The 26878-nt window shown below is 38.7% G+C and overlaps 2 protein-coding genes across 5 annotated transcripts in view; one reads left to right on the forward strand and one right to left on the reverse strand.

Moving 5' to 3' along the window:
• Positions 1–15716, forward strand: part of CLGN (calmegin) — a 29959-nt gene extending 14243 nt beyond the window's left edge. For 3 of the 4 annotated variants that reach the window (XM_035323727.1, XM_035323731.1, XM_035323730.1), the window contains 9 exons: positions 1629–1818; positions 2419–2532; positions 3132–3288; positions 4600–4815; positions 6579–6698; positions 6879–7023; positions 9558–9635; positions 12745–12854; positions 14595–15716. In XM_035323727.1, coding sequence (XP_035179618.1) covers positions 1629–1818; positions 2419–2532; positions 3132–3288; positions 4600–4815; positions 6579–6698; positions 6879–7023; positions 9558–9635; positions 12745–12854; positions 14595–14675 — 1211 coding nt within the window. In that variant the 3' untranslated portion in view covers positions 14676–15716. The remainder of the gene's footprint in view (positions 1–1628; positions 1819–2418; positions 2533–3131; positions 3289–4599; positions 4816–6578; positions 6699–6878; positions 7024–9557; positions 9636–12744; positions 12855–14594) is intronic. The other variant, XM_035323732.1, reaches the window with a different exon arrangement.
• A 1859-nt stretch (positions 15717–17575) lies between these two features.
• On the reverse strand, positions 17576–26878 carry SCOC (short coiled-coil protein). Its single transcript, XM_035323737.1, has 4 exons — positions 26755–26878; positions 20661–20732; positions 20474–20557; positions 17576–19912 (listed from the first exon to the last, which is right to left on the reverse strand). The coding sequence occupies exons 1-4, from the start codon at positions 26816–26818 to the stop codon at positions 19770–19772; spliced, it is 363 nt and encodes a 120-aa protein (XP_035179628.1). The 5' UTR covers positions 26819–26878; the 3' UTR covers positions 17576–19769.

The raw sequence follows: 26878 nt of genomic DNA on the forward strand, positions 1-26878 counted from the left end.
ATTTTTATATATATAAATGTATATTTATATTTATATTTATATATATATAAATAAAAGTCCAGTATTCTAGGAAGGGATCAAGAGTTTACTGGAGTTCAGTGAGATCTACTGAATATTGAACACCACTCCTCTGGGCATTGAGTTCCCACTAATGCCTGCATCAGCAGAGGTGTGTGTGAACAGATAGGTTGCTGCTTTCACTGGAGATGGAAAGATGAAATTTGGTCTGGTTTCAATCCATGTGACATCTGTTTCTGTTCTAATGAACAGTATAGCAGCAATGGAAGTTTAATTTTTGTTGTTGTTTGTTTTTTTCCCTTGTTCTAATTTCTGAGAAAGAACAAGCAGACAGAGAAAATGGGCTAATCTGTGGCATACTCCAAATCCAGCCAAATTGACTATACTTTAGATCTTTCACTGAATAATAATGGAAGACATGCTCAACTGCTGTGCCATGGAAAAATGTATTGTTCTTAAAATAACTTACAGCAGTGTGCTACAACAAACGATCACTTTTAGATCATAAGTGAAACAAAGCAATAGAACCAAAGAAAACACAAAAATCCTTCCCACCGTCCTGTTCTTATAGCAAAGGAACGAATGTGTTCCTGTATTTGGGCTGTTCATTAGAGATGATGATTAAAGATACTTAAATTGCATTTATTCTATTATAATTGCTCAGCTAGACCTCCATACAGCTTTGTACCATCTAATGCATTTGTGATTGATAACATAAGCAGAAAAATCAATTAGTTTTATTGTATCTAAAATCATATGGGGGTTAATTTTTGCATTTGTTGATGTTTTAATACAATTAAAAATTTTAAGCTGCAAGAGCTTAATTAGGTATTAACAAACCGTCATTATAGGTCTGTTACTCTGCTTTTCATCGCTCATCTTCATAAAACTGGAATAGTATTTACTTCAAATGAGTAATCTTGCTTGTGTTGAATGGGCATTTAAATACACTTGTTAAGTGCTAATAATGTGCTCACCAGTTATTAGACATGGATCTGGATCCAATTTCTGTTACTGAGTCTGACACTGCTCAATTCTATGATCCTTATTTATCAGGTACTTGTTAAAATTTTAAAAAAATTGAAGAGAAATTTCTCTGTTCACTGTCTGGCAATTGAGGGAACTGGCTATCAGAGATTTGAGTCTAAAAGAAAATACTGTTTTCATGATCCTGCAGCTGTGATATTTACACAGTTCTGGTGTTCTCACGCTTTCAAGTGTGGATTTGTAATTTGTTAGCAGAGATGCTTTTGAGGTTGAAGGTTTGTCTTTTATTGTCCTTGGGGGGAAGAAAAAAAAAGCAGAGTTTTGACTAAGTGGTAGGTGTTTGAAAAACTGTTAGCGTGTGTTTTGAGGTGTTTCAACAATTGATTTGCAGAAGGTATCATTTTTCTTGTCCTGGTGCTGGTCATGACATCGCTACAGTGGGAGCTTTATTGTGTCCACATCCAGTACCTGAATGGAGTGAGGAGTCTGTCTCCTGCTCTGCTAGTGAGGATCTGTCTGCTCTTATTTGTCTATGCATATTATATAGGTTTTGGTTAAAGGTAAATGAATTTGTAAAATTAATGTTTCCCTTATTTCTTAAATACATTTTTTTTTTAATTTAGTGCTAAAACCAGATGATACGTTTGAAATGTTAATCGACCAAACAGTTGTCAGTAAAGGAAGTCTCCTTGAGGATATGGTTCCTCCAGTAAACCCTCCCAGAGAAATAGAGGATCCTGCTGACAAGAAGCCTGATGATTGGGATGAAAGACCAAAAATACCTGATCCCAACGCTGTCAAACCAGATGACTGGTGGGGACAAAATTTTATCTGTACAGCAGGTTATTCTTTTGACTTGACTGGCTTTTTTTGCTAATGGCAGTTGGGATATGTTTCACTGCTAAAAGTACTAATACTTCAAAAAATGTAATTGAGATTGGGGTACAAGGTTCTGGTCATCTTTTAAGGAAAGAAATAAAAACCATGCTTTTTGCTGATTTGTACCCTCTGTTGTTGTAGTTAATAACAAAGATTACAATACTCAAAAGATTAGAAAGTTGGGGGGGGGGGTGTTTGTTTTTTTTTTTTGTTTTTCCACTATTATATACGTACTTCCTCCTGTGTCAAGTAGTGTTCATACAGCATCTCAGAGGAGGGAAAAATTTAAAGGGGGAGACCTGATTGACACCTGCTAGTTGATGGTAGCAATTTCTGGACTAACGCCTTGAAACAAATTAAATATAGTTTCAAAATTTATAAACAAATAATCAGATGCCTAATTCTCATTATAGGTGTGTCTAATTCTGTTGTGCCATTGAATATCATCCCTTTCATGCCAGTTGCAGTCCTCTGAATGGAATACTGTTTTAAAGTCAAGCTGATGTATTTTCTAACATTAATCTGTAATTGAAGGGATGAAGATGAGCCTTCCAAAATAGAAGATCTTGATGCTGTTAAGCCTGAGGGATGGCTTGATGATGAACCACAGTATGTTCCAGACCCTAATGCAAAAAAACCAAAGGACTGGTAAGAACTTGATTCAATAAGTAGTGCAATGTATTTTATAGATAAGTCCACCTATTCTTTGGCAAATTATGAGTTGATTAGAGCTTAACTCAAATGTCATTGTATTTTAATGTAGTAAGTTGGAACATACAAGGTATGACCAAATATTTGTTGTTCTGGGGATCTGCTTATAGAAAAATACACAAATGTCAATAATTGCCTTCTATTCTGAAGATCTGTGAACAAAAACGAAATATTAAGGAACATGATGAAAGGACTGAAACTGTTTCATGACTTATCATTATAAGTTGATACATGAAGTTGTACTGTAGTCTGAAAGCATGTTGTAGTGAAGTGTTGTAAGCTGTTTGCACCTGCAGGAGTATAATTAAATACAGTCATGCTGTATTTATGAACGTGTGGCTTTAGCACGTTGTATTTTCAGTACTCTGGAAGTACACTTTTTTTTTAAAGAAGCATTATGCTGTTGGGTAAAGTTCTATGGGCTGATCTAATAAATTCGGAGGTTGTTAGAGCAAAATGTATGGAACCTAACTTTAGACTGGAAGTTAGTGTTCAGATCAGTCTGAAATCAGTTGTTTGTAACTTTCTTTCTGTAGGGATGAAGAAATGGATGGGGAGTGGGAAGCCCCTCAGATCCCTAATCCAAAGTGTGAGACCGCACCTGGTTGCGGAATCTGGGTGCGTCCCATGAAGAATAACCCAAAGTATAAAGGAAAATGGAAAGCACCTATGATAGATAATCCTAATTATCAGGTACTAGCACTATTGTAGGTTATTGCTAAGGAAGTACAGACTTCAACCAAGCAGGCAAATCAAAGTAGTGTATTTATTTGGTATTTCATACAGTATATATTTTTTTACAGTGTGAACACCCTCACTAAACATTTTCACCTTTTTATGTATTTACTTATAATAGATATTTTTTTATTTAGGTATACTGTTAGACAGAAATACTTCCTGTATTAAAACAATCTCTTTTAAAAGTTGGTACCACGCATTTAGTATGCTCTATAGCATTTCATTTAGAATAAGGTTGTCATGTAATGAACTAGTTTATTTTTTACTGGGTTTTAAGTGTGAAAGTTATAAATTAATGCATTTTATTTGATAAAATAAAAATGAAACCCTGCAGTAAGCAGATTAACTTATTAGTTCTATTTTAGTGGAAGCATCAGTTTTGGATAATTAAATTATCCCCTCCAGATATAGGAACGAAGCTGGGTATTAGAAGGAGTTACTTTGTATTAATTACAGTTGGGGAGAACTTGAATCTGATTTATTTTAGCTTAAGATCTTAAGCAGGTTTGTAAACCAAAAAGCATATGGCTTTAACTAATTTTGCCCAGGTATCATAAGGCTGAGTTTTTCTTCCCTAAAATTTTCCCTAATGCTTCTGGTTACAATAGTTGTCAATTTATATGAATATACTAGTGTAATGAACTTACTTATTTATACATACCTGAAGGGACTGTGTGGATCACAGGGTGTAGTTCCTCTACAATCTTAGGTAACCAGACAATAGAGACATAGCTCAGAAGAGCCCATTTCTGGCCACAGAATGTTGACCAGTGAGTGCACTTAGAAAAACGTGTATGCTGTATTGATGAACAAAAGCCAAAACTATATTACACGAGGAGATGCCTAGAGGAAGAAGTAATACCAGTGTCTTATTTCCTGCAGTATTAGGAAATTAATAGATTTATTCTTGGAAGTTGACCAAGACTATGCTTGGCATTTCCAGTACATGGTAGAACAGAGGTGCTTTGTGCAGTCAGTTAACTACTGTAACTCCATACAGACAAAAAGTTTTGAATTTAAGAACTAATCAGTCTGCCCTAAGCCAGAAATCAGAGACCTATCTGCCAAAATCCTATAGGCTGTTTTAAGTTCAGTTTTCCTGAAGGTCAGAGACTACCCCATCTCTTTTTAAAACCATGCGTTTAAAAGAACCAGAAAGTCTTAATTACTTTAAAATGTATTTCATGGTGTTGGTGGTGTTTGTTTGTTGTTTTTTTAATGTTTTTGGGGTATAGATAATATGATTGTACTTTTTTTTCTTAAAAGGGAATCTGGAGTCCTCAGAAAATACCTAACCCAGACTATTTTGAAGATCCTCATCCATTTGAGATGACAGCTGTCAGTGCGATTGGTTTAGAACTCTGGTCTATGACATCTGATATCTACTTCGATAACTTCATTATATGTTCAGAAAAAGAAGTAGCTGATCGTTGGGCAGCAGATGGCTGGGGCTTGAAGAAATTAGTAGCAAGTGCTAATGAGGTATAAACTTCATTATGTTAGTCACTACTTTTGCCTACCAAGAAGGAGTGCTGTTGGAAGAATTTTCTGTCAGTTAATGCTGACATAATAGACTTCATGGCTATTCAGTAAGATTACTAATTGCCAATAATGTTTTTTTCTAGTTTGGCTAGTTTAGCTTTCACAGATCTATATTCTCCTGAAGTTAAAAGGGTACAATATTTACAAGCATCTAGCAATTGTCTATAACTTGATCTTAATGAGTTTTCCACTGTTAATGATGGTGCTGGAATTCAGTATGTCAGCAAATGAAAGCTGAATTATTTGCACTAAAAGACCTTTTATTTTTATTTTTTAACTATTCACTTTCGGACAACTCCTTTATATATGTTCTTTAGACATGTTTCCCTATTATCAGGAATGGATGATAGTCATGTTTTTTGTGTTTAATACTCTTAGGACTTTGGCTGCTCAGATGTATATTATGCAGCTATGACTGTAATGTGCATATCTTTATGGAGCTGCATGTGTTCTTCCGTTTCTATGTGTGTATCCACTTTTTTTTGTATACTGCAGTTAACCAGCCACCAGCTTTTCTAGATCTCTTCCCTGTGTCATAGGATTAATTTGTCCTAACATATGGGATCATGAGCCCCTCTAGTGGCTGTCTTCAGTGACTGCAGTTTAGAGAGAGTAGTTCCGTTGAAAGGGACCTAGAAAGATCATCTAGCAACTATCTGACCACAGCTCAGATTAAAAGTTAAAGCCTATCAATGAGGGCATAGTCCAAATATCTCTTGTACTCAGACAGTCAAGGGGCATGAACCACCTCTCTAGGAAGCCTGTTCCAGTGTTTGACCACCCTCACAGGTAGTTTCTTCCCTCAGTCCTATATGTACTTTGACTGAGGGGAAAGAGCAGGCATCTGTGTGTGGGTAAGAAATGATGGGCTGGTTGCAAATATGGCCAGTCCCTGGCAGCAGCTGTTCCTGATGGAAAGGATGAGAAAAATGGCAGTAGCCTATTTGCCAATGTGATTTAGAAAAACCACCATATCCCCTAGCCTTGCCCTTTTGAAATCCTTATTTTTAGGTCTGGAGTTGCACCTATACATGTATTCACAATAGAAAAGATAATCCTTGAGACCCCTCGCTCAACTGTGCCTCCATAGCCTTATATATATAAAACTATACTAATATGTAGATAGATGTACCCTTTTCAGAGGCTAACTGGACTAGGCACTCTACCTCCCTACGTCTATTATATAAATCAGAACTTGGCTGGGAATACCCTTTACTCCCTGAATAATTGGCTGTTGGAGGAGACAATGTGGTTGTACACATGGAGCAAGGCATTGCTCTTCAGGTCGCTTGCAGCTGCTCTTGCGGTTCTTGATGCTTTGGGAGATTTCAGCTGAGTTAGCACAGCATGGGGAAAGAGCAGAATAGCTGGGGAGGGTGGAAAAGTATGAGGCTGTGGATGCTCCAAGTGTCACTTCACAGAACTGAGTAGGGGCCAGTCTAGTAGTTTTGGAGTACCAGCTTTGATCTTTCTTTCTTACTGTATGCTGTTTGCTAGCACTTGCTATTAAGTGCATATGGGCAATCTGACGAGTGGTTGCTTTCTTATATTGGAATCCAATATTTAGTAATTAAAAAACAAAAGGAAAAAATGTTTTTCTTTAGACAATGTAAAATTTCAAATATATACTTTATAAGCTTACTAAGGTGTTCAGAGGGATGTAAATGCTTTATATTTTTTTTTGTTTTTTTTTTGTAATGTAGCCTGGAATGTTTAGTCAACTGGTGACAGCTGCAGAAGACCACCCATGGCTCTGGGTTCTTTACATCCTGACTTTAGCACTCCCCATTGGTCTAGGTGTGTTGTTCTGCTGGCCTGCAAAGGTTAGAGAAACTCAATGCATTTTTATTCATTTTCATTCTTAATACTTTATTTAAAGCTCCTAATATTTGTGCAACAGTATGCTCTTTTACTGTGTCATTGATATTAGTTAGCTTACAGTGGCTATTGTGTTTAGTTCTTAATCTGAGTTTCAGTATAAATTGATTTTTAATTTCTTGTAGAAAACAGATGAAGATATTGAGTTCAAGAAAACTGCTATATCTAAGGCAATTACAAAAGGAGAAATAAAACCAGAGAGAGAAGAGTTAGAAGATGATGAAATAGATTTAGAAGAAGAAAAAGAAAATGAAGATATTGTTGAAGATGGTAAGATGAGCAAGCCAGTTTGCAGTCCAATAAATATCAAGATGTGAATAGGAGTAGGTCATGGATTCTATTGCAATAATTGCAACCAGTTATCTTAAGAGTATGCAAAATCTGTCATCTTCTCTTTAGCAATTGGCATTCCGTGGTAATAGTGTTTTGGTAAATACAAGCAGAAAGTAAGGTTCTCCTCAGTATTTCTTCACTCTCAAGAAATTACAGTGCTTTTGACAGTCTTTTCCTGTTTGTAAACAAGGATGCATAATTTCTGCCTTCTAAATATTTCATACATTGATCACTTTTTGAGCAGTCCAGATACCTGTACCTGAAGTGGTTAAAATAATTGTTTTTAGACTGTGTCTAGAATAGTTTTAACATAAGTCTTTTCACTTATTCCTCTGTGGGAGTGTTGTACCCTGAATTATTTTGTTGGCCACTGTTTTTTAGTAACTCTTGTTAAAATCTGAAAATACAGTGGACGTGAAATACTAATGTCTGCTGCTTGCTTTGTATTGCTATCTAGGAATGCATTGCTGGCCTGCAGAGGCCTGTCCTGCTGTTCCAAGGGAGAAATGAATGATTAGTAGGTTAAGATGCACTTTGGCATTCAAAGATTGACAAAATCATCTTTCATTACTGTATCAAATACAACTGATACTATTCAGCTATGGCTGTGATGTTGTGTTAGCATTTCCCAAAGTCTCTAGTTAATGAATGGAAAGTGAACCATGTAAATTACAGTGTATTATTTTGACTGCTATGAGGAAATCCTTAGCCTCAGACCTCTGCAAGATTCTGCCTCCTATCTCACTCCTCTTTGGTAAAAACAAAAAAAGTTGTAAATGACTGGCATCAAAAGTTAGAAACCCAGCCGGCATTCATGCTTTTTTGTTAGTAGAGACCTAATTTTGTATTACTGATGGGAACTTGGCAATTTTTGTCCATCTCTGCATTGTATATCATGAGTATTGATGGCTTTTGCCTGTATGACTTAATATTTAACTTAGCATCAAATGTTCCCGTTCTTAGGGAATTGAGTGCTTTGGCATAATGCTTTACCACACCAAATTTAGCCCATCTGCCTTACCATTAGAGACCCTTACCTCGGCATTAACTATTATAGTTATGCTAAATTTATTTATACATTAATCATAAATTGCAGATACAGCACTCCAGCATTGTTATCTTCCTACATTTTCCTTTTGATCTTGTTCTATTTTACTTGCTCTTTGCCTGTGAATTAAAGAATCTCTTTTCTTTTGCCCAGTCTTGATGGCTTGATAGGTACTTTTTGTGCTTAATGTACTGCTGTCATAAAGGCTGTCATAGATAGCTGTATTCCAAAATTGTTCTGTCAGTCCACTTCAGAAGATGCTGTTGGCTCCCATCCCATCTTAGCCCTTTCTGCATCTTTTATCCTGTGTTCTGCTGGGTATTTGACACTCACTTTTATTGCATTAAGTATTTGCCTGCCTTTTTAAGCTTTTAAGAACGTACAGTTAGATGTGTTTTTTATTATTATTATTGTTATTATTATTAATAATATTATTTTTAATGTGGGTACATATGCATCTTATTCTGTGCTGTGTATTTCCTACCTTTTCCTCATTTCCTTGATTTTTCTTGAAGCTAACTTTTGCTTTTGCATTAATAGAAAGATAGGAGAAAGGATCGTTCTTATGTCAAAATACGGCCCCAGATTTACAGGCCTCTAACACTGTAGTCTTCATTCTTATCCAATGTTCTGGTGTAAAGTGAGAGCAGAAGGAAGTTTTATAAATCAGTTATCCCCTCAAAATGTCACCTGCTGTAGCATTCATGTTAGAATAGCTGGTTTCCGTTGTAACCCATAGAAATGACTGGTCTCAAGAATCTAGCAGTCCAAGTCATCTGAGAGCATCATACATTCCTTAAGCTACAGACAAAATTTCTTTATGCAAGAAGACATGACTAGAGTATCATTTTTCCCTTTGTTTTTAATAGGGAGTTTGAATTGAGAAGGAGAGAAACTTTAAATTGTCGGGCGGGGGTGAGTGGAGACTTAGTTCTTATATCTCCACATACCTATTTGAGTAAAATCAGTGCATGTCATGTAGTGTATTAAAGGATACATTTGAAATTTAGATATAAGGTCTAAGCAATCAGAGAGGAAAACTTCAGCTCCCACATTTTTAAAATCCCACCTGGAACAGTGTTCATGTTATTCCAGAAGTAGGTTCCATTTTAGAGCTTTACTTCTGGTTACTAACCTGAATACAGAGCAAAACTAGCATAGCTAGCTTTTGTATGACTCTGCCAAGGTTTTCAAATAAATTCCAAGCTTCAAAGAGGAAAGTGTTGTTATACTTTGCTGTCAGGTAGCTTTCTGGGTTTTTGTGTCTTCAGAAGGAATTGCTTAGCTTCCCTTAGCTTTCTGCCTCTTTTTACATTTGCAGGTTGAAATCTTCCTTCTTTTCTTTCCATCACTCTTTTGCCTCCTCGTATCTCAAAGCATAGAGTATTTGTCGTCTGTCTTCCTATGATTCTTTTTGCTACAGAGAGAAGAGAACCAGAGGAGACAAAAGGAGAGTTGGTAAAGGATTCACAGAAGATGGAAAGGGAGGCTTCTCCTTCAGGTACTGGGAAAGGGAAGTAGTTTGGGCCAGGACTTGAGAATGGTCTGTCCTTTCTCTTTTTTCTCTGCTTCACTGCTGGTGGTAGAACTTCAAGCTGGTGGATGCCAGCCTTCATCAGACACGGATGTGAGTTTCCTGTGAGATCTCTTAACATGGTATCTGTAGTCATCAATATTTTTGTACTAGTTTCTTCGTTTGGATACTAATCACTTTTGCAATTCCTTTGTAGTCATCTGCCTCTTTGTTTTCTGTAGTTGAAGCCAACTGGCTTTGAGCTGTGAAACACTGGATGATTTGAGAGACACATTTTATCACAGGGTCATTAACAGCATGGCACAATTGCAGATTTCAGAAACACTTGTAGATTTCTTTGGCTCCAGTGAGAATGAATTGCTGGCAGAGTGCTTCTTGAAGGCACTGTCCATGGGACTGAATTCTTTATTGTGTTCTATGTTAACTTTTGTGGCATAGCTAAAAGATCATCTGCTCTTGACTTGTCCAGTCATCCGCATTATTCTCCTGGCATTCCTTACCCTCTAGAAAAACATCCCAGGGAGTAAAAGAATCTTTCCAGGAAAATGAATTTCAGGGGCATAGTCAGAACGTTATTTATTAAGTTACAGACATGAATTTATATAAAAAACTGATTAAATTGGGATAAATTAGAATATATAATTGTAAATACTATAGTTATCCCATTTGGGCTTTTAGTACTTTTGATGTCTGAACCTTTTTTCTTTTTCCACTCTACTGAAATGAATGCTTACATTCAGGTTCTAGATTTGTATCACTTAAAATTTCTAACTGCTTGACCAGAATATGAGCAAAGGTTTTGTGATTTTTTGTGATTTTTTTTTTTTTTTGCCATGCTTTTCCCTTAAGAATTAATTTTTAGAACAAAAATCTCTGTCTACATTTCTCTTAGACTGTGGACTCCATTTCTGGGTCATATTTCTACTTTTGATGCCAATAGTAGAGATAGATTAGTGTAGATATGTATCAAGTATCCTTAGAGGTGGGAAAACTTTTAGAACTTAAATGTGCTCAGCTGTTTGGCTCAATTTACTATACTGTGAGCAAAGGTTTTTGGTATCTGTATGCTTTTGTTTGGTCATTATTGAGCTAAACAGTTCATATATATATTTTTTACATTGAAGTAGTGTTTATGAGATGGGGCATGACATGAGAAAGGTAGAAGTGAGCGATGTTTGGGGTAGTCATCCTTTACAGCTGTTTTATTACTGTTTTTAATTGTAATATGCCATCTCATATTCTTGTTGTCAGGTGTAGCTTTGATTTCTTGTTTACTCTTTGATAGAATGTATTGCAGACAGGTCTCAGTTTCTGGAAATTCTCGCTTTGAGTTCTCAGTTTGAAGTAAAAGAAGAGAAATGCCAAACCCACGTAACATTTCTTTGAATCGTGCTGTGGTTGCTGAGTTCCAGTTCTTGTGACAAACATAGATAGCTAAAATGCAGGCGTGGGAGTGTCAGCTTGTAAGTACTGAGGCCCAAAGTGGAAATCAGAACAGTTGGGTGTATGGTTGCCATCTCAAAATGTATGGAATATAGATACCCCAGAAGAATAACCTGTGCTGATCAGAGAGCAGCTTAGAATTTGCACTGTGTGGTGCATTCATTGCTCCCTTTCGTTCAGTGCTGTGACGCAGGTTCAGTAAGAAAGTAGAAGGCAGTTTTGCCTATAGTTTATCCAGGGAATTGTTGGAGAGGAGGAAGCTACTCCCCTCCTCCCCGCCCCAGTCCTCTTCAATTCATAGATCTACCTGACGGCAGGTCTCGTAGAAAGCTTTTTGTCAGTGGTTTTGTCCTAGTAGTACAAGCTGGACATACTCGAGCTAAGGGGGAGTACGGTGCTTTTCTGGTTAGTTTTTGCTTTGGAATAATGCATAAATTTTGAGTAAGCACTAGGCTGCTTAGCCCTCAACAGCTGTACAAAACAGTATGCCAAAGGAACTCCATGCTGATGAGGAAGATCCCTTAGGATGTGGGTATCCCCTGAGGTGGGTGACTGATGACTGTAGTATGTACTTGGCTATTTGAGTCAGAATTAAGCCAGATTTGGGATATTCATGTTGTCCTATTTCATCTGGTCCTATGTATGCTCTTAGAACTGTCTAATGTGACACTTAGAAGGACTTCCCTAAAGGAAATCAACTGTACGAGCAGAGTATATTTGTGAAACACTATTGTGAAGAGACTAGGCTGAAATTTTTAAATTTAGAGATTAAATTTGACAGTGATCGATTTATACCAATTCACAGGAATTCTATTCTCTGTATCACTGTACTGGGTCTGGCTGGGATGTTACCTTTCCCTGCAGCAGCCCATACAGTGCTGTGCTCTGCACTTGTAGCTAGAACAGCAGTGGTATCACACCGGTGTTGTGTCTGCTGCTGAGAAGTGCTGGCACAGCATCAGGACTCTCTCTAACCCTCCTAGGGGGTGGGCAAAAAAGTGAGAAAGAAACATCAGCAGGGCAGCTGAGCTAAACCAACCAAAGGGATATTCCATACCATGTGATGTCACACTCGGCAATAAAAGGTGGAAAAAGGAAGAAGAGGGGAGGGGTGGGCTCTCGTTGAGAAAACATCTGTCCTCCTCCTGAACACTGGCTACATGCGTTGAGGCCCTGCTTCAAGGACGTGGTCAAGCATCGCTCATTTGTGGGAAGTAGAGAGTAATTTCTTTCCTCTGCACTTCCACATAGCCTTTACTTGTTTTGTTTAGTTATTCCCTTTCCCCCTCCCTCTTCCCCTTTCCCTTTATTCCCTTTAGTTGAATTGTTTAATTAATAATAATATTTCCTTAATAATATTTTTTCTCTTTAATTAAATTATCCTTATCTCAACCCGTGAGTTGTTCTTTCCTTTACTTCTTCCCCTCCTCATCTGAGGAGGGGGAGTGAGAGAGCGGTTGTGGTGTTCAGCTGCCTAGCACGGTAAAACCACCACAATCGCTCATGTTTTTATGGGTTATTGCAAACAAGCAGTTCATTCTAAAACTGAAACTGTCTTCTTTTTCTTACTAGTGTGTCTGCAGTGCATTTTTATATAGTTTTGTTTACAAAGTAAAATTAATTTCTCCTGCAGAAGATGAGGGTGAAGGTGGTGACGATATTGATGAAGAGGAAGAAATTGAAGTTGCAGATGGAAGTCAAGAAGAAGGTGATAAGTCAAATAAATCTGGTTCAGAAGATGAAGTGAGTTCTTTTCCCCTATTTTCTTCTTGCGTCTTTCCATCATCACAGTTCTAACAAAGCACAGTTAACCTACAAGAAGTTTTTTGTCTGTTGAGCCATATAAGATACTATGTGATGGGAATGTGTTCTTACTTGAATTTTAGACCTCCTGTACTCTGTTTGTGTAGGCTTGTGAAGTAAGTCTGTTTCCATGTCATTTTGGCCAGGTGGTATTTATTCTCAAATACAGGTATAGTATAGGAGTGATCTTGCAGGTCTCTAAACTTGAACTGTTGCTACAAGCATGTAGTTTTTACCGGATTGTGGTTTTTAAGAGGTTAGTAACTGAATTGTAAAATTTGAAAAATCAGATGCCAGGGTAAGCGTCCGGTCTTTTTTATCGTGCCACTTAATTGCTTGAACATTTGCTTCCAACAGAATAGCCCTTCTGTGAGATCTGGAAAAGCCGTAAGCCTTCAGTTATCTTTTCTAATCATCATTATTATTCCAAAATAGGGTTTTAAGCTAAACAAACTAAGTGGTTTTGAATTCAGCACCTGCAGTTTCATTTTTCTTGTGCAGGTTAATTCAGTGACCAGATAGTCTATGATTTTTTTTCCAGAAAATAAAATTATAGAATGGAGTGTTTTTTTTGTTTTGTTTTGTTTTGTTTTTTGCTAATCAGACACTCATCGTCCTTCCATTTGGAAACTATAGAACTATAGTATGTCTAAAACACTTTATATCCACCCATAGTATTTCTGTTGGTCATCTTGTGCTTTTCACTCCTTAGATGATTCTCTTCCCGGATGAGGGGAGTTGCTTAATGTAATATTAACTCCTTTTCATATAAAACTTCTCTGAGAGTGTACCTTGTATGAGATTGCATTGCTTCAGCACTGAAATTCTTCATTAATTAGCCATTACTCAGTACTTCCTCTTGTTCCCATAGGAAGCTCATTTTTCTTGTACGTTACCTAGGAGTACTGTGTCTGATGAACCCATTAAGATCCGTGTGATTCTTTATGAAAGTAATAACACAATCTGAACATGTATATTCCATTACACAGTATCAATCACAGTGAGCTTATGGCTTGCTCTTATCTGGGCATTTGCAGGGTGTACAAGTTTCTATCACTTAGCTAGTGACCTACTTTGGAGATGTCATGTGTGCCATGTTGTCACTCAGGAAGTGCTGCCTTCTGAATGAGGCGCTTGCCCTCAGGAGATGCAGGAAAGTGAGGAAGCAATGCATTGTCTCTGAATGGAGCTGCTGTAGAAGGGCTTTTTGTGGACCTTTGTAAGCCAATCACCCCTAAGAACAGACACCTGATTTAAGAACAGGTTGTTCTATTTGTACCTCTCCAAGGCAGGCAGTTAGAATGTTTTAAATGTTTCTTGCTTAAGAAGTGGAAATTAAAATTAGCATAAGATTAGCACTTCAATGAAATTGCTATAGTCATTAAAAACTCCATGATTTAAACTGTTGAGTAAATGGACAAAACCAAATTTCTGATGTCAGTTTAGATGCACTATTCTCTTCCTTCTGAATATAGAAAGGAAAAGCCTTTTACACACTTTATTTATCATTAGAGTAATATTGTGGGAAAAAAAAAATCCATCATTTAAGTGTAGTAGCAAGTGATACAATGATTTGGGGGGGGGAGGGAGGAATATAGTAATATGCCAGTTCCAGTAAGTAATTCACATGGCTTTAAAATGTTAGTGCTGAAATGATCTCTCTTTCTTTTTTTTCTTAAGATGAAAGAAGATGATGAAAGCACAAGTTCTGGAGATGGTCCACTGAAATCAGTGCGCAAAAGAAGAGTACGAAAGGACTGAGTTATTTCCAGCTAGTATTTTTAGGTCTAGATAATAGTAACTTCAGGCATGTCACTGCAGTGGGCCTGACAGCATGCGGGTTCCTGAGATTTGAAGGGAGAAATGAGACTCATTGCGACTTAACCTCTTTTAAAGCCCTAACCTCTTTTAAACTTCCCAAACATCGATTCCCTTTTTTAAGAAATACCATCTGTGATGAGTTAGCTGATGCTTCAAATCTGGAATAAAAGTGAAATTGCAAGTTGGCTAACTGATTTAAAAATGAAGATTCTTAAGATTTGAGGATTCTTAGAAATTAGTATTAGTTGGAGATAAACTTTTACTCTAAATATTTTTAAAAACATGAGTAAATTATAATATTTTTGCAGCTCTAGCACATATTTTAGCTGCTGACACATTTCAGCTAGAAGAGGATTGTGGTATAGATGTAGCATCTACAGCAGTTCACACTGCTAAGAGAAAAGGTGTTTTTTTTTCCAGTGCAGAGCTAAATGCAATAATTGTTTTTGTATGATGATTTAGTGCTGGTAAAAATTTTTATTGTACATTATTTATTTCTGTTGATACTGTTACATAGGTAGTCATCTGTTCACTTTAGACATTGGTTACAATATTTTAAGAGCTATTTCAAAATAGAATATTCATAGAACAAGTGGTTAATTGATGTGACTTGTTTTGCTTTTTTGAATGCAGATATCAAATCTACAGAAGTGAAATACAAATGATTTTTTTTCAAACTTTTATAGCTCTCATGTTCCAAGCTGGAACGGTATAGGCTTTGTTTATGGAATAATTGCTAAGTGTACATTACATCCTGAAAATATTTAATAATTCTTGCTTAACATGAAATTTATTAACATAGATATAAATTTTTGATGGATTAAGGCTTTTTTTTACAGATGTGAGTACCTGGGCATTCTCTTAATATAGTTTAAATAAACTGAGTATCATAAGAGAAACTTTGTTTTGTTACCATGTTCAACTGTATATTGAAATAGTTCAACTGTATATTAAAACAAACAATAAAACCCGTTACTGGAATCCTCTTGCTGCTTGGCAGCTGCCTATATTGGTGGTATGTAAACTGCTAGCAAAAGCAGTCATATGCTAAAACCACAGAAATACATTAGTTCATATACAACCTGACAAATTTTCTTGTGACTGACAAGAAGTCCGTTCACTTATAAAAGAAGTATTTTCTCAGCATACGAAGTCAATGACAATTTCATAGTTTTGTTTACTCTGATAATACTTTATAAGGTATCTTTAACAAATTAATGCTTTTTAACTAACCTGGATGAAGAAGCCAGCCAACACAAGTACTTGTGTTGACGTGTTCAAAAGCCAAGAATATTGGATTCTGTTTTGTGTGGAGAAATACATGAAAGGACATGGCAAAGTGCAACACTTTCATCTCCTTCATTTATGGTCTACATGCAAAAGGTACGTAATGATTCCAGATTCCCCCTTCTGCCTGTGACTTTTCAGTAATAAATAGAAGCTGTTACCAGTGAGGTGTCCTGTTGGCAACAGAAGGACCCTGAGCAGTGAGTATGAGTATGGACTGCTGATTACTGTGACCTGTCAGGGAGCATTTCAGCACTGAATTTGATTGAATTCTGTCTGAGCCTGGTACAAGTCCTGTGGCATTGTTAGAGCATTTGGGTTTGGGCTTTGGGGTTGGTTGGGTTTTTGTTTTTAAATCACTGCACATTTATTTCTTGGTAATGATACAGTTACTTCAGGGATCAGTCACCTTATAGCGGATGCTAGTCTTCCCTAAGTTCTTGAACTTGGATTTGTCTTCATTAATGCTGTATCAGCATCTTTGTATCTTGTTTCAGTAAGGACAGACTCATTTATTACAGGTAAAATTGTTTTAGGAGGTCATGACTCAAGAGTGCTGTTTGCAATAGTACTGGCTTTGTAAGCCTATCTCGCTCTTTAATGCTGGCTTTATTGACTTCCATTACCTGGAACCTGCAGATAAAGGACATCCTCATGCACATCAGTTTACTTGGATCTAGTCTTATGCTAGTAATTAGGGGAGAACTATCAGAGCTTAGGGGACTTGAGTCTCTAGATGAGAAAAAAAGGCAAAAGGGGAACCCTTCTGTTACTTTTAACACTGAGATTTCACCCTGTAGTTCATGTGTGTAGTTCATTTGTTACCGAACACATTTCAAGAAAAATACTTGATACTGGTTACTTGAAAGTACTTTGAAATTAATCAACTAATGGTAACCCTCTTACAGGGTGCCTTGCTATTAAAGCTGTCAGTCATCTTTGGAACTGCATGAGTAGCCAACCTCCACAGCCTGCATTCCCAGCAGCTATGTCGCAGCTGAGTTAGGCAGCCTTAGTGACAACTGCAAGGCCTGGGTGGAGAATCTTTTATGTTCAGGGGAGGCTATGTAGGAATGGGGGAACGTGCGAGGTTGGTTTCTTCCAACTTCATTTCCTCCTGTTAGCTTCCACTGTCATAAAGGTATGGTGAAATAAGAATTCCAATTTCCGTCTAATGTTAGAGCTACCTAGCTATACAGGAAAAGGTAAAATCTTCCAACTTTAAGTTAACCCACATAGAGATGGGCAAAGTTTAGCTTTGAGAACACTGGATGCTGTCTGCCAAGCCTTTTGTTGTTGTTGTTTTCTTTTAGCTCGAACAGCAAAGTATACTGAGATTCATGGGTGGAAATACCAAGTGAGTCAGGAACTGGAAGCTTACTGAAAACGGTAATTAACCCAGTTTTAATCTCAACTCCTGATAATTACATCTAGTCTTTCAGACACTTCAACCGTGTAGAAACAATTAAGATAACGGCAAACCTACTACTTTTCCACCTTTTGACTACAGATAGTTGCAGGAAGTTTTAGGATTTATAAATATTAAGCCAAAGTGAGACAAATCAAGTTTTTATTTAGTGTAAAGTCAGAAATACAACATCTTTAAAATGCTCATAAGTTAAATGAAGGCCACAGCAGTGGGATGTAAAATGGTATATAGATGAAATGACTACTATATACAGACCGATAGATAAAATATCACTATCCAATCTTACGATACACAACTGTGATTTTAAGATTACGTGATCTTGGGAGAATTGCTGAAATCTAACAAAGTGCATGCTCTGTCGCCACTTGGTGTTTGTGGGTATCTCCTACAGTGCAGATGGAGATATGGAAGTGACACAGCTTTAAAGCTAGGATGGCTATAATGAAATATGATTTTTAGAAGTCAAGTGCTTGGGTGTTTGTTTTTTTAATGCTCGAACCCTGGACTAGCCATGCAATTTATTCTACCTGCTAGAAATTCTTGGAATCAGATTTTCAGATAGGCAGTAAAGTGACAAAGCAGTCCAGAGACATTTACAAGTAACGTTAGATGGTTATAGGACCCCATGACAAAAACAGTATCAGCCACTTGTGCCTTGGCAGGTAAAACTTTTTTTCATAATCTGAGTTCTTGACACAGACTTGTAAGCAGCCTTTGGGACAAACTGTTAGTGCTTTGTTCGCAGTCATTTGACTCTGCTGACACTCCAGTGAGTGCTATACCGACCTGTATGGGAGGACTCTCCTTTTGGAGGGGGAGACCTCACACTATCAGCTTACAATTGAGAAATAGCAGTACTTAGCTGCCAAGAAGTGTGTTTTGAGATGGATTTATTCTGCCATGACGTCCACTGATTCACTTCCTGCAGCTTTCTTTTTACAGAATCCATCACAACACAAGTTGAATGGTTTCCTCTTGTTAAAAGGTAAAGTAAAACAGCTTCATTACGAGACAGACCTCAGTTTTAGGTAACATCCGTAAACAGGTCTGCTGTGGTGCTATATGGCAAGGTGAAACATGCAACTGAGTACTGACCTAAAACTTAGGTTGTTTGTATTCCAACTTCTGCTCTTCCTTAATACTGATTACGCTAGACGTACTCCCTCTATGGGAAGTGCTGGTGCCCAGAATCTGGGCTGAGCTCCATTCTAAAACCTAGCAAAACCAAGCCAGTGAAAAACAGGATACCTTGATGCTAGACATTGCTCAGAGTTGCACAGATTTGAGAGGCAACAGCCACTGCTGCCTCTTCTGCCTTGGATGTTTTCGTGCCGTGCCTCAGGAGGTGCTTCACAAGCTCCAGCTCTGCATCAAGTAAACAGCTGCTCTAAGGCCTGAAGCGAGGACAAGTTTGGCACTACAGGAACAAAGTAAAAAGGTGGCAAGGAAAGACTTGTTCTTACTACCTCTCTGCATATTGTTCACAATGAGCCTGGGGAAGAACACTGCTGGCTTTCTATTTCTGTAAAGCTTATTACTATTTTTTTTTTGTAACTGTTAACTACACAACTGGAAAACTTCAGGAAGATCATACGTTATGATGCAGATGATCATTCTTTGATGAAACAAGGAAGTAAAAATGGTTTGAAGGGTAGATCTTGCAAATGAGACATATTAATATTGCATCAATTTGGTATTTACCTGATGTTCATTGCTTATCCTTGTTCCCCTTCCCTTACCCTCCTCCTTCCAAAAAAAATCTTGTAATTCTGTACGCAAACCCTGCAAATAATGTCATATTGTTTCTACTTCACAAAAAATCCTAACTCGTTTATAGGCTTCTGTTTAAAGTTGCTTTGCAGAGATATGGACAGTACTATACAGTAATCTAACTATACTCAAAAAGGTGAAAAAGGTGATGTCATTAGACTTGGAATAGTTTTATCAAGTAAGTTTTCAACACCATTTTATAACTATTATTTTGCTAGTCAAGAACACTACCCTAAGACCTCAGAGAGCCAACATACACGTTTAACCTGACAAACTGAATCCAGTTTTTAACAAGATATGCTCATTTAAAACAAATATGAAAATCTAGTAAGTCTCTATACTATATTTGCACATTGCTTAATCTTAACAATATACAAACTTATGTCTCCTGTTTATGATAACGTTCTTAATTCTGCTTATCACTGAAGCTTATAGTTTTCAGGTATCCAGTAAAGCCACAAACTAAGGTATTTTAGCTCATGAAGCCTATGCCAATTAAAACAAAAAAAGACAGCAGCACTACAATGACATCATTTGTAAGTCAACCCTTACTTCCTTTTGCTTTTTGTGTCAGTGGTTTGGAAAACACTAGATGCTGACATCAGATTTTCTATATACTGTCCAAGAACTTGGTTTTCTGATTTCAGTTTCAAGTTTTCTTCCTTAACAGCATCTACTCGTGCTGAGAGATCTGCAAAGGTGATATTATAAGAAAAATATTAGACACTATTGCATATAATAACAAATATATTTTACGTCCCTATATCAAACCATTCACATCTCTTAATATGTGAAACACTGCTTTAAGGTGTTACCTTGAAAACCTTAAGGTATTCTGTGTTACTCCCAGGTTTTATCTAAAACCCATTTTCCCTAAATTATGTTGTAGTATATAGTATGTTATGACAAGTGTGTCACACAAACTAATTGTTAATCTGTGTTCCTTTCTTGACTTTTTGAATTAAGTTATTGCAAACTAAACTATTTGGAAACTAAGTCCGGTGACGAGCAGACTCAAAGACAGTGCATATTATGAGAATCAAGCAAATAATACATTGCAGAAAGGGGGGGGGGGGGGAGAAGTGGCTGGCATCACTAAGATTTCTGAGACCTTGTTTATGTACCTTCAAATACATAAATGACATATATCCAGACAGCAGCACTTTCAGCTTAAGACAGGTCAGAACTGTAAGGTTCTCCTCTTTTGCTTAATACTGGGTTTATGAAAAATCTGAGGTGCCAAACTGCTAACCTTCAAGTGTATGCTGCAGTTCCAAAACTTGATTAATAAGCCGTGTTTTCTCTTCTAATTCCACCTGATTCTCAGCCTCAACAGCTGCAACAAATCATACGAGCTTTAATGCAACCTCTGAAACAGCTGGAAATTACACTAAGCAGAAAAAGCAACAACGAAGAACAAGAACATAGAGAACTTATACCATCCATGTCAGCATTCATCATTGGAGAATGGGCTCTTCCCGCTTTAGAACGGCGTAGTCCTGAGAGACGGTCTGCGTAAAGGAGAAACAGACAGCTGGGGTAAGCATCACACCATCACAGCACCTGCCCTACAGGTGCGTTTCGCTAATTGGCGTTAAAAAGCACTCGACAAACGCTGTTCTGCCTTAGGCCCCACGCCGCTCCGTGTTGCAAACGCGGCTCCCCGAGGAGGGTTTGGGGACCCGCTCCGGATTGAGCCCGCGCAGCGAGGCCTCGCTCCGGCTGCGGGCTCCGCGCGGATCCTTCTGGAAGCGCCTCCTGCGGGCACTGGGGGCCCCCCTTTTAATCACGGCCCCCCGGGCCCGCTTTGACACCTTCCCCCCCGCCTCCGGGCTCAGCGGCCGCAGCCCCCCGGGGCCCCGCAGCCTCCCCCCGCCGCCCAACAGCCGCGCCCCACCTCAGGCCGCCGCCAATTCCCCGCGGGCCGCCCCGCGCCCACAGCCCCCGGCCCGGCCCGGCCGCAGCCCTGCGCCGAGCTCCGCAACGCGCCTGCGCACGGCCCGGCGGGGCGGGGAGAGCCGCCTCAGCGGGGCCGGGGGCGGGCTGTGGGTGGGCTGACGGCGGAGCCGGGCCCGGCCGCAGGTGCCTCCGAGTCCTCCCCATCCCGGCCCTCACAGGGAAAGTTCCTACCCCCCTCAACCCCTCTCTGTTTCCCAGCACAAAGACCCCGCGTTTTGAGGTGCCAGGTGCGAAGCCAAGCGAAGAGAAGCCCGCAGCCAGAGGCGCTTTGATGAGCGGCCAAGCAAAGCAGCCTGCCGCCAGGCTTATCTGCTTGCCTCGCACGCTGCTCGGTAACGTATTGCCACCGAACATCCTGCCCTTTGAGGCGGCTGCTCAGGGCACGCTCTAAATCCCTACAGCTCCCAAGTCCCGAGCGCGCACGGAGTAACCTGATAGTATCTTACACGTTAGGGTGTACTCGGTGTCCCCCTTAGCAGCAGGAGGCTGGTTCAAGCCCCTGTATGACCATGCTGCCTTTATCAGCTTCTAGTAGTTAACCCTTCGGCGTTAGAAAGAACAACTTGTTTGTTCCTGAAGTTATCAGCATGGCAACTCTTGCCTAGGGACTTCATACACTTCACAGGAGAACTGTATTTACTCCTTCTGTTGATTGATTTGACCAGAAAAGCAGTGCTGACCTGGCTCTTGTCTATGCCCTCACATAAAACATGCTCTTAAACGCTAGGATGGTGTTTTCCTGGGTGTTGCGTGTAAGTCAAGCTGAGCAGTTGCAGCAATTCGAATGTGCCATTACTGTCAGAGCTCACAAATGCAGAGGAAGTCATTTACCGCCTCCAGAAATAATCAGGTTTGTTTTTTCTAAAAACTGCCTTGGCAGGGATCCGGCAGTGTTTGCTTCTATATGGTTTCCCCACTCGCTGGGAAGGGCAGCAGTAATGGGGTAAATACTAATTACGTGTAGGTTTGTGCAAATCAGTTCACTTTGCTTGGCAAACTAATTTGGCATAACCTGTGTTCACAGAGCTCTTCTGCTTTGTTTTTGTTCATGAACTTACTGCTTTCTACTTCAGAGGAAATATATGGTCTAAAGAAAATGAAATAATATTAACAAATTCTGGAAATTAATTGTTTTCTCTTGTGGAGCAACGTGACTCCACAGTAACATCCAGCGTGCGGACTGAAGAAGAAATAAGAGGAGTCTCTTTATTGGTGGAACATCTGAACACTGCCTTTGGTAATGTTCTGCTGTTTAGTTTATTAAACTGTTAGTACACTTTCACACTAGATCACTTGCTTCAGGTAAAGAGGTTGCTGACTGAAGAGTTACAAAGAAAGCTTGTAATTTTAACCAATGTGTCAGAGCTCTTGAAGTCAAATCTGAACCAAGAGCCAGTGCTAATCCCTTTTTGTCTCACTAATTCATTTCATATCCTCTAAGGCGTTTTGTCAAAGCCAGGGGGCATTCATGATGTTGTCACTTATATTCAATTTAGAAGAACAGCACCTCTCACTTTTCAAATGCAATTATCTGTACTTACACGTATCCTAAGTTCCAATTAAGATTTCCTAAAACTAGTTGACATTGCTGGCAAAAGGAATTAATTTACTCAATTTCACTGCAAGACCTTTTTTTTTTGTTTAAAATAGCAACAATCTCCCTAGGATATAAGGCATCATTAATTGTTAGCCTGAATGCATATGTCTGCACGGTTACAAAACTACAGGAGCTTTCATTCACACCGTCAGTCTCATTGCCCTGGACTCCAATTCTAATAGCCCTTGCTGCTAATGACAAACATTTTTCAGATGTTTCATTTCTAAAAGTCTTGTGTATGTCCTGTTTTTCCATGGTACACAGTGCAAACCAACAAGCCTTTCACTTCCTTTTTGGCACCGTTACAGGCACCGAAGGCGCCTGCGTAAACTGGCTGATGACAGAGGCTTCACTGTTCACCATTAGAATAGAAATGTATTCTCCTTTTCATTAACAGAAGAAGTTATTGTACGTATTTCTAAGATGTTTTCAATTTGAGCTGTACTTTTTTCTCCTTTAATATTTCCACAAAGAAAAAGATGAAAAGGATGACAATTGGCTTCATACTTTTTCCCTGCCGCACCCTTTGCGTCAAATCTTCATTTTGTTTCTCTGCAGAAATGACAGCCTCTGAAGATTTTTTTTTTCGTCTTGCTCTACGCTAGAATTCTGTGCAGTTATTGTTACTTTTTCCCAGCACCCTCAAAAGGCTTTTGTAGTACAAAACATCCTTGTACAAATTTACATTTACAGCTTGAAGAAAGACTTCGGTCAGATGCAGAATATGAGTAGTTCTTAGTTTGTGCTTTTTCCAACCAAATCAAATTATAAAAAAAAAAAGAACAGCTATTTTGGCCTACATTGGTCTAAGTATCATGTCTGTCCCTATTTATTGGCCAGGTTTGGGGAGTTCCTTAGGCCTCGTATGAGAATGGATCCTTGCCAGGTGAGGTAACCTATGTGCATACAGCTGGGGGAAAAAAAATCCATTTTCTTTAGAAAGTCTACAGAAAGGAAGCCTTAGAAAGCCTTATTTTTTTAATGCTGAAGGGGTCCTCCTTCCAATAAAACTGCATCCTGACTTCTGCAAGGTTGCGCAGGAGTGCAGATGTTTCCATTTTTACACTAACTCCACCAAAATGCATTTCTAAACAGAATGGAGGACTGAACTCCTTGCAGTGTTAGGGTGTGACTACCAACATGCGTGACATAATGTTGGCCTGTTAACTGTTTGATCTTCCTTGTAATCACCAGCTGCGGGTTTGTTACGGATGTTGGTAGAAGGACTTTTTAGGGAGGTTCCAGAAAACTTTACTGGTAACTTGGAGATGGAAAACTATTTGCATTTCCTTAAGTTAGGCCTAAATATTTAGGGGGTTGTTTCTGCTTTTTAAGAAGAGGGCTGTGTGTAAGAAATGCAGTCATTAATGCTGGCTTTCTGGGAACTGTATTTGGAGGGGAACAAAGTAAGATAGTTTTGGGGTTCTTTGCAATGAACAGAAATTTGACTTACTGAGCATTGGTGAGAAGAGCAATGCAGATATCTTTGCAGCTGTTGGGTGTCATCTCCCTGTTTTATTTCTGGTTTAATTTCCTCTGTTGCTGTACATTTTTTTTGAGGGAACTTTATCAAGTGCTGAGTTTCTTACTGAAAAGGTATTGCTTTCACTAAAGATTAAAATATTTTCACCTTTTAACAAATGCTGCTAATGAATGCTCTCCTTTGTTTCAAGTGCTTTTGATATTGCTATTCAAATATTGGTTGAGAAGTTTCTGTCTTGCTACCATTTTATGTTCATCTTGATTTACATGAGAATGATTTTTTTTTTAATACCTGTGTACTTAACAACTGAGAAAAATACTGCTGTTTTGGAAGAACAACAGCTATTAAACATTCATGGGTTGCACTCAGTTAATCAGGCTCAGTAACCCCTGTTGCTTTTCCACAACAGCTTTTCAGTGTACTAAAGAATCCTTGATACGAAGGCTCTTTTCCAATTAGGTCATCGGACTGTACATACATAGCGTGTTGCTCTACTTGTCCTTGTTTGGTATTTTGTCAGTACACTTTAAGAGATGGGGGAAAGCCTCATGTAATTAAAAACCATACTAAGTTCATTAAAACCAGTGCATCTTTGTGATCCTACCTAAAATTTAATTATGGAATGGTTGCTTCTAAAACGTCAGGTCATTCTCAGGCAAAGTCCACTTGCTTATGATTTGTTTCAAGGTCTACATATTGTTAGCCCTGTTTCTTTATTCCTTGTTTGAGATTCTGTTCTCCATCTTAAGAAATCATTTTCTGTCTCACTGTGTAAAACTTTTTCTTGTCCTCCCAGCTCCTGTGGAATCAATGTTCTTCTCCAGGCTGGCAGTTACAGCAGTGACACCCATTCTGTTTGTTAGCTTCTGTGCTCTGAAGTCATGGTAATTGGTTGCAACTTCAGCTGGGAGAGGAAAGGAAGACTGTTTGCTACAAAGCATATAACAGTCTCTTCCTGATATAGATTAAAAATTTTCTTACACCTGTCTTTCTGGCCTCTAGGTGTTGCCCTCTGGCAGAAAAAATGGACCAGGGCTATCGTATTCACGCTGTAGCTTACTGTATGCTCTCTATATGCCTTCACATTAACAGCTTGCCTGAAAATGCCACTTATTCTCAGTTACCCTGAATTTCTTTCTGTACTTGTGAGTGACTCACCCCACCTCTTTACTCTTGGGGGTGGTGGAAGCTCTGGTATTGGTATCAGATCTTGCATAAAGAAGCTTTGTTTGTGCCCTAACGAGAGAGGTTTTAACTTTCAGCCTGTGTTTTCTCATGCGTGTTAACATTTTCCAACCTGTGAGGGCGCTGAGGTTAGGGAAAGAGGAGGCTCAGGCGAGAGACCAAGCAAGCAACACAGCAAAAAGACCCAGCTGAGACCAGGCAGAATCGAGCTCATGCAGTATTGTGGCTGCCCCGCAAAGACTAGACAAGCTTGTGTGCTGCCTCTCATCTCTTCCTGCCACGTTACTGGCTGTGCAGCAAGTCACGAAGCCATGTCGTAGGACACCTTTTCCTTATTGTTCCGCTCCTTCTCAGAGAGAGAGTCAGACCTGCAGTTACAGAGGGTTCTCCCGACAGCACAGCCTGTGCCTGTGTCTGCAGACTTGTCTGGCTGTGAATGGCTAGCCTCATGACACCAGCACGTGGCTATGCACTGCATAAGCTTACTGCATTTTAAAGATCAGCTCCGAGGATTTTTAAAATATGTGATAAAGGCAGCAAGTACACTGAATTCTTCAAGATAAAACAACAACACAAAGCAAAACAGTCTTCTGGTTAAAAAAAATAAATAAAATAAAGGACTTGTAGCATTCATTAATCAGCAATCCAAATTTCTAGCTGGTGTAAATTAGCACAGCTGTATGACGGCCAAGCTGATATGATCAAGTTGATACTCTGGCCACAACTTTCTAAGTAAATTATTGTCAATTAACTCAATTTTTCCAGTATGCAGAACTACCATACTTCCCATTCCTAATCATTTCTGTTCCATAAACTGGAAGGACAAGGGGAGGCAATCTTTGCTTTTTGTAGTTTCTTTTAAAACTTAATAGTTGGGATTTATCATTTCAGTTACCACTTAATTTGCATCGCTTCTTGTGAACTCTCGCTAGAGTATGTCACAGATCATCACTCCATGTTCAGCCGGCAGGGCCAGCACTATCTGTATTTTCTTTGAAAGAGGTAACTACCGAGTTAACATTTCTGCAACTTTCTTTATAAACCATGAAAGACTATATAGTGTCAGATGGTGAATGTTATTACCATAGGTTATAGCAAAACTCTGGTAGGCCCCACCTCCCCCGAAGTCTCAAGTCTTAATTAATCTCAAGGCTTATTCAACTGCAGAATTAGGAAAGTTTACATGAGGGTATTTTCCAAAGATACACTGTACCTTGTGACTGGGATCTACAGGTTCATGTGCTCACACAGTATTGTTATTTGGACCATGGAATTTGTATTGTATCAGTAGGAAACCAGAGTTTCTTACCTGAATCATCTGCCAAAGAAATGTTGGTGAAAGTGCCGTCCTCCTCGTCTAAAGGTAAATCCATTTTGCTTTCTTCTTTCAAAGTTTTCTGGGAAGTGCATTAAGCATGGCCGTTTGCAGCCAT

Source organism: Oxyura jamaicensis, chromosome 4, assembly GCF_011077185.1.
Source record: "Oxyura jamaicensis isolate SHBP4307 breed ruddy duck chromosome 4, BPBGC_Ojam_1.0, whole genome shotgun sequence".
Lineage (NCBI taxonomy): Eukaryota > Metazoa > Chordata > Aves > Anseriformes > Anatidae > Oxyura > Oxyura jamaicensis.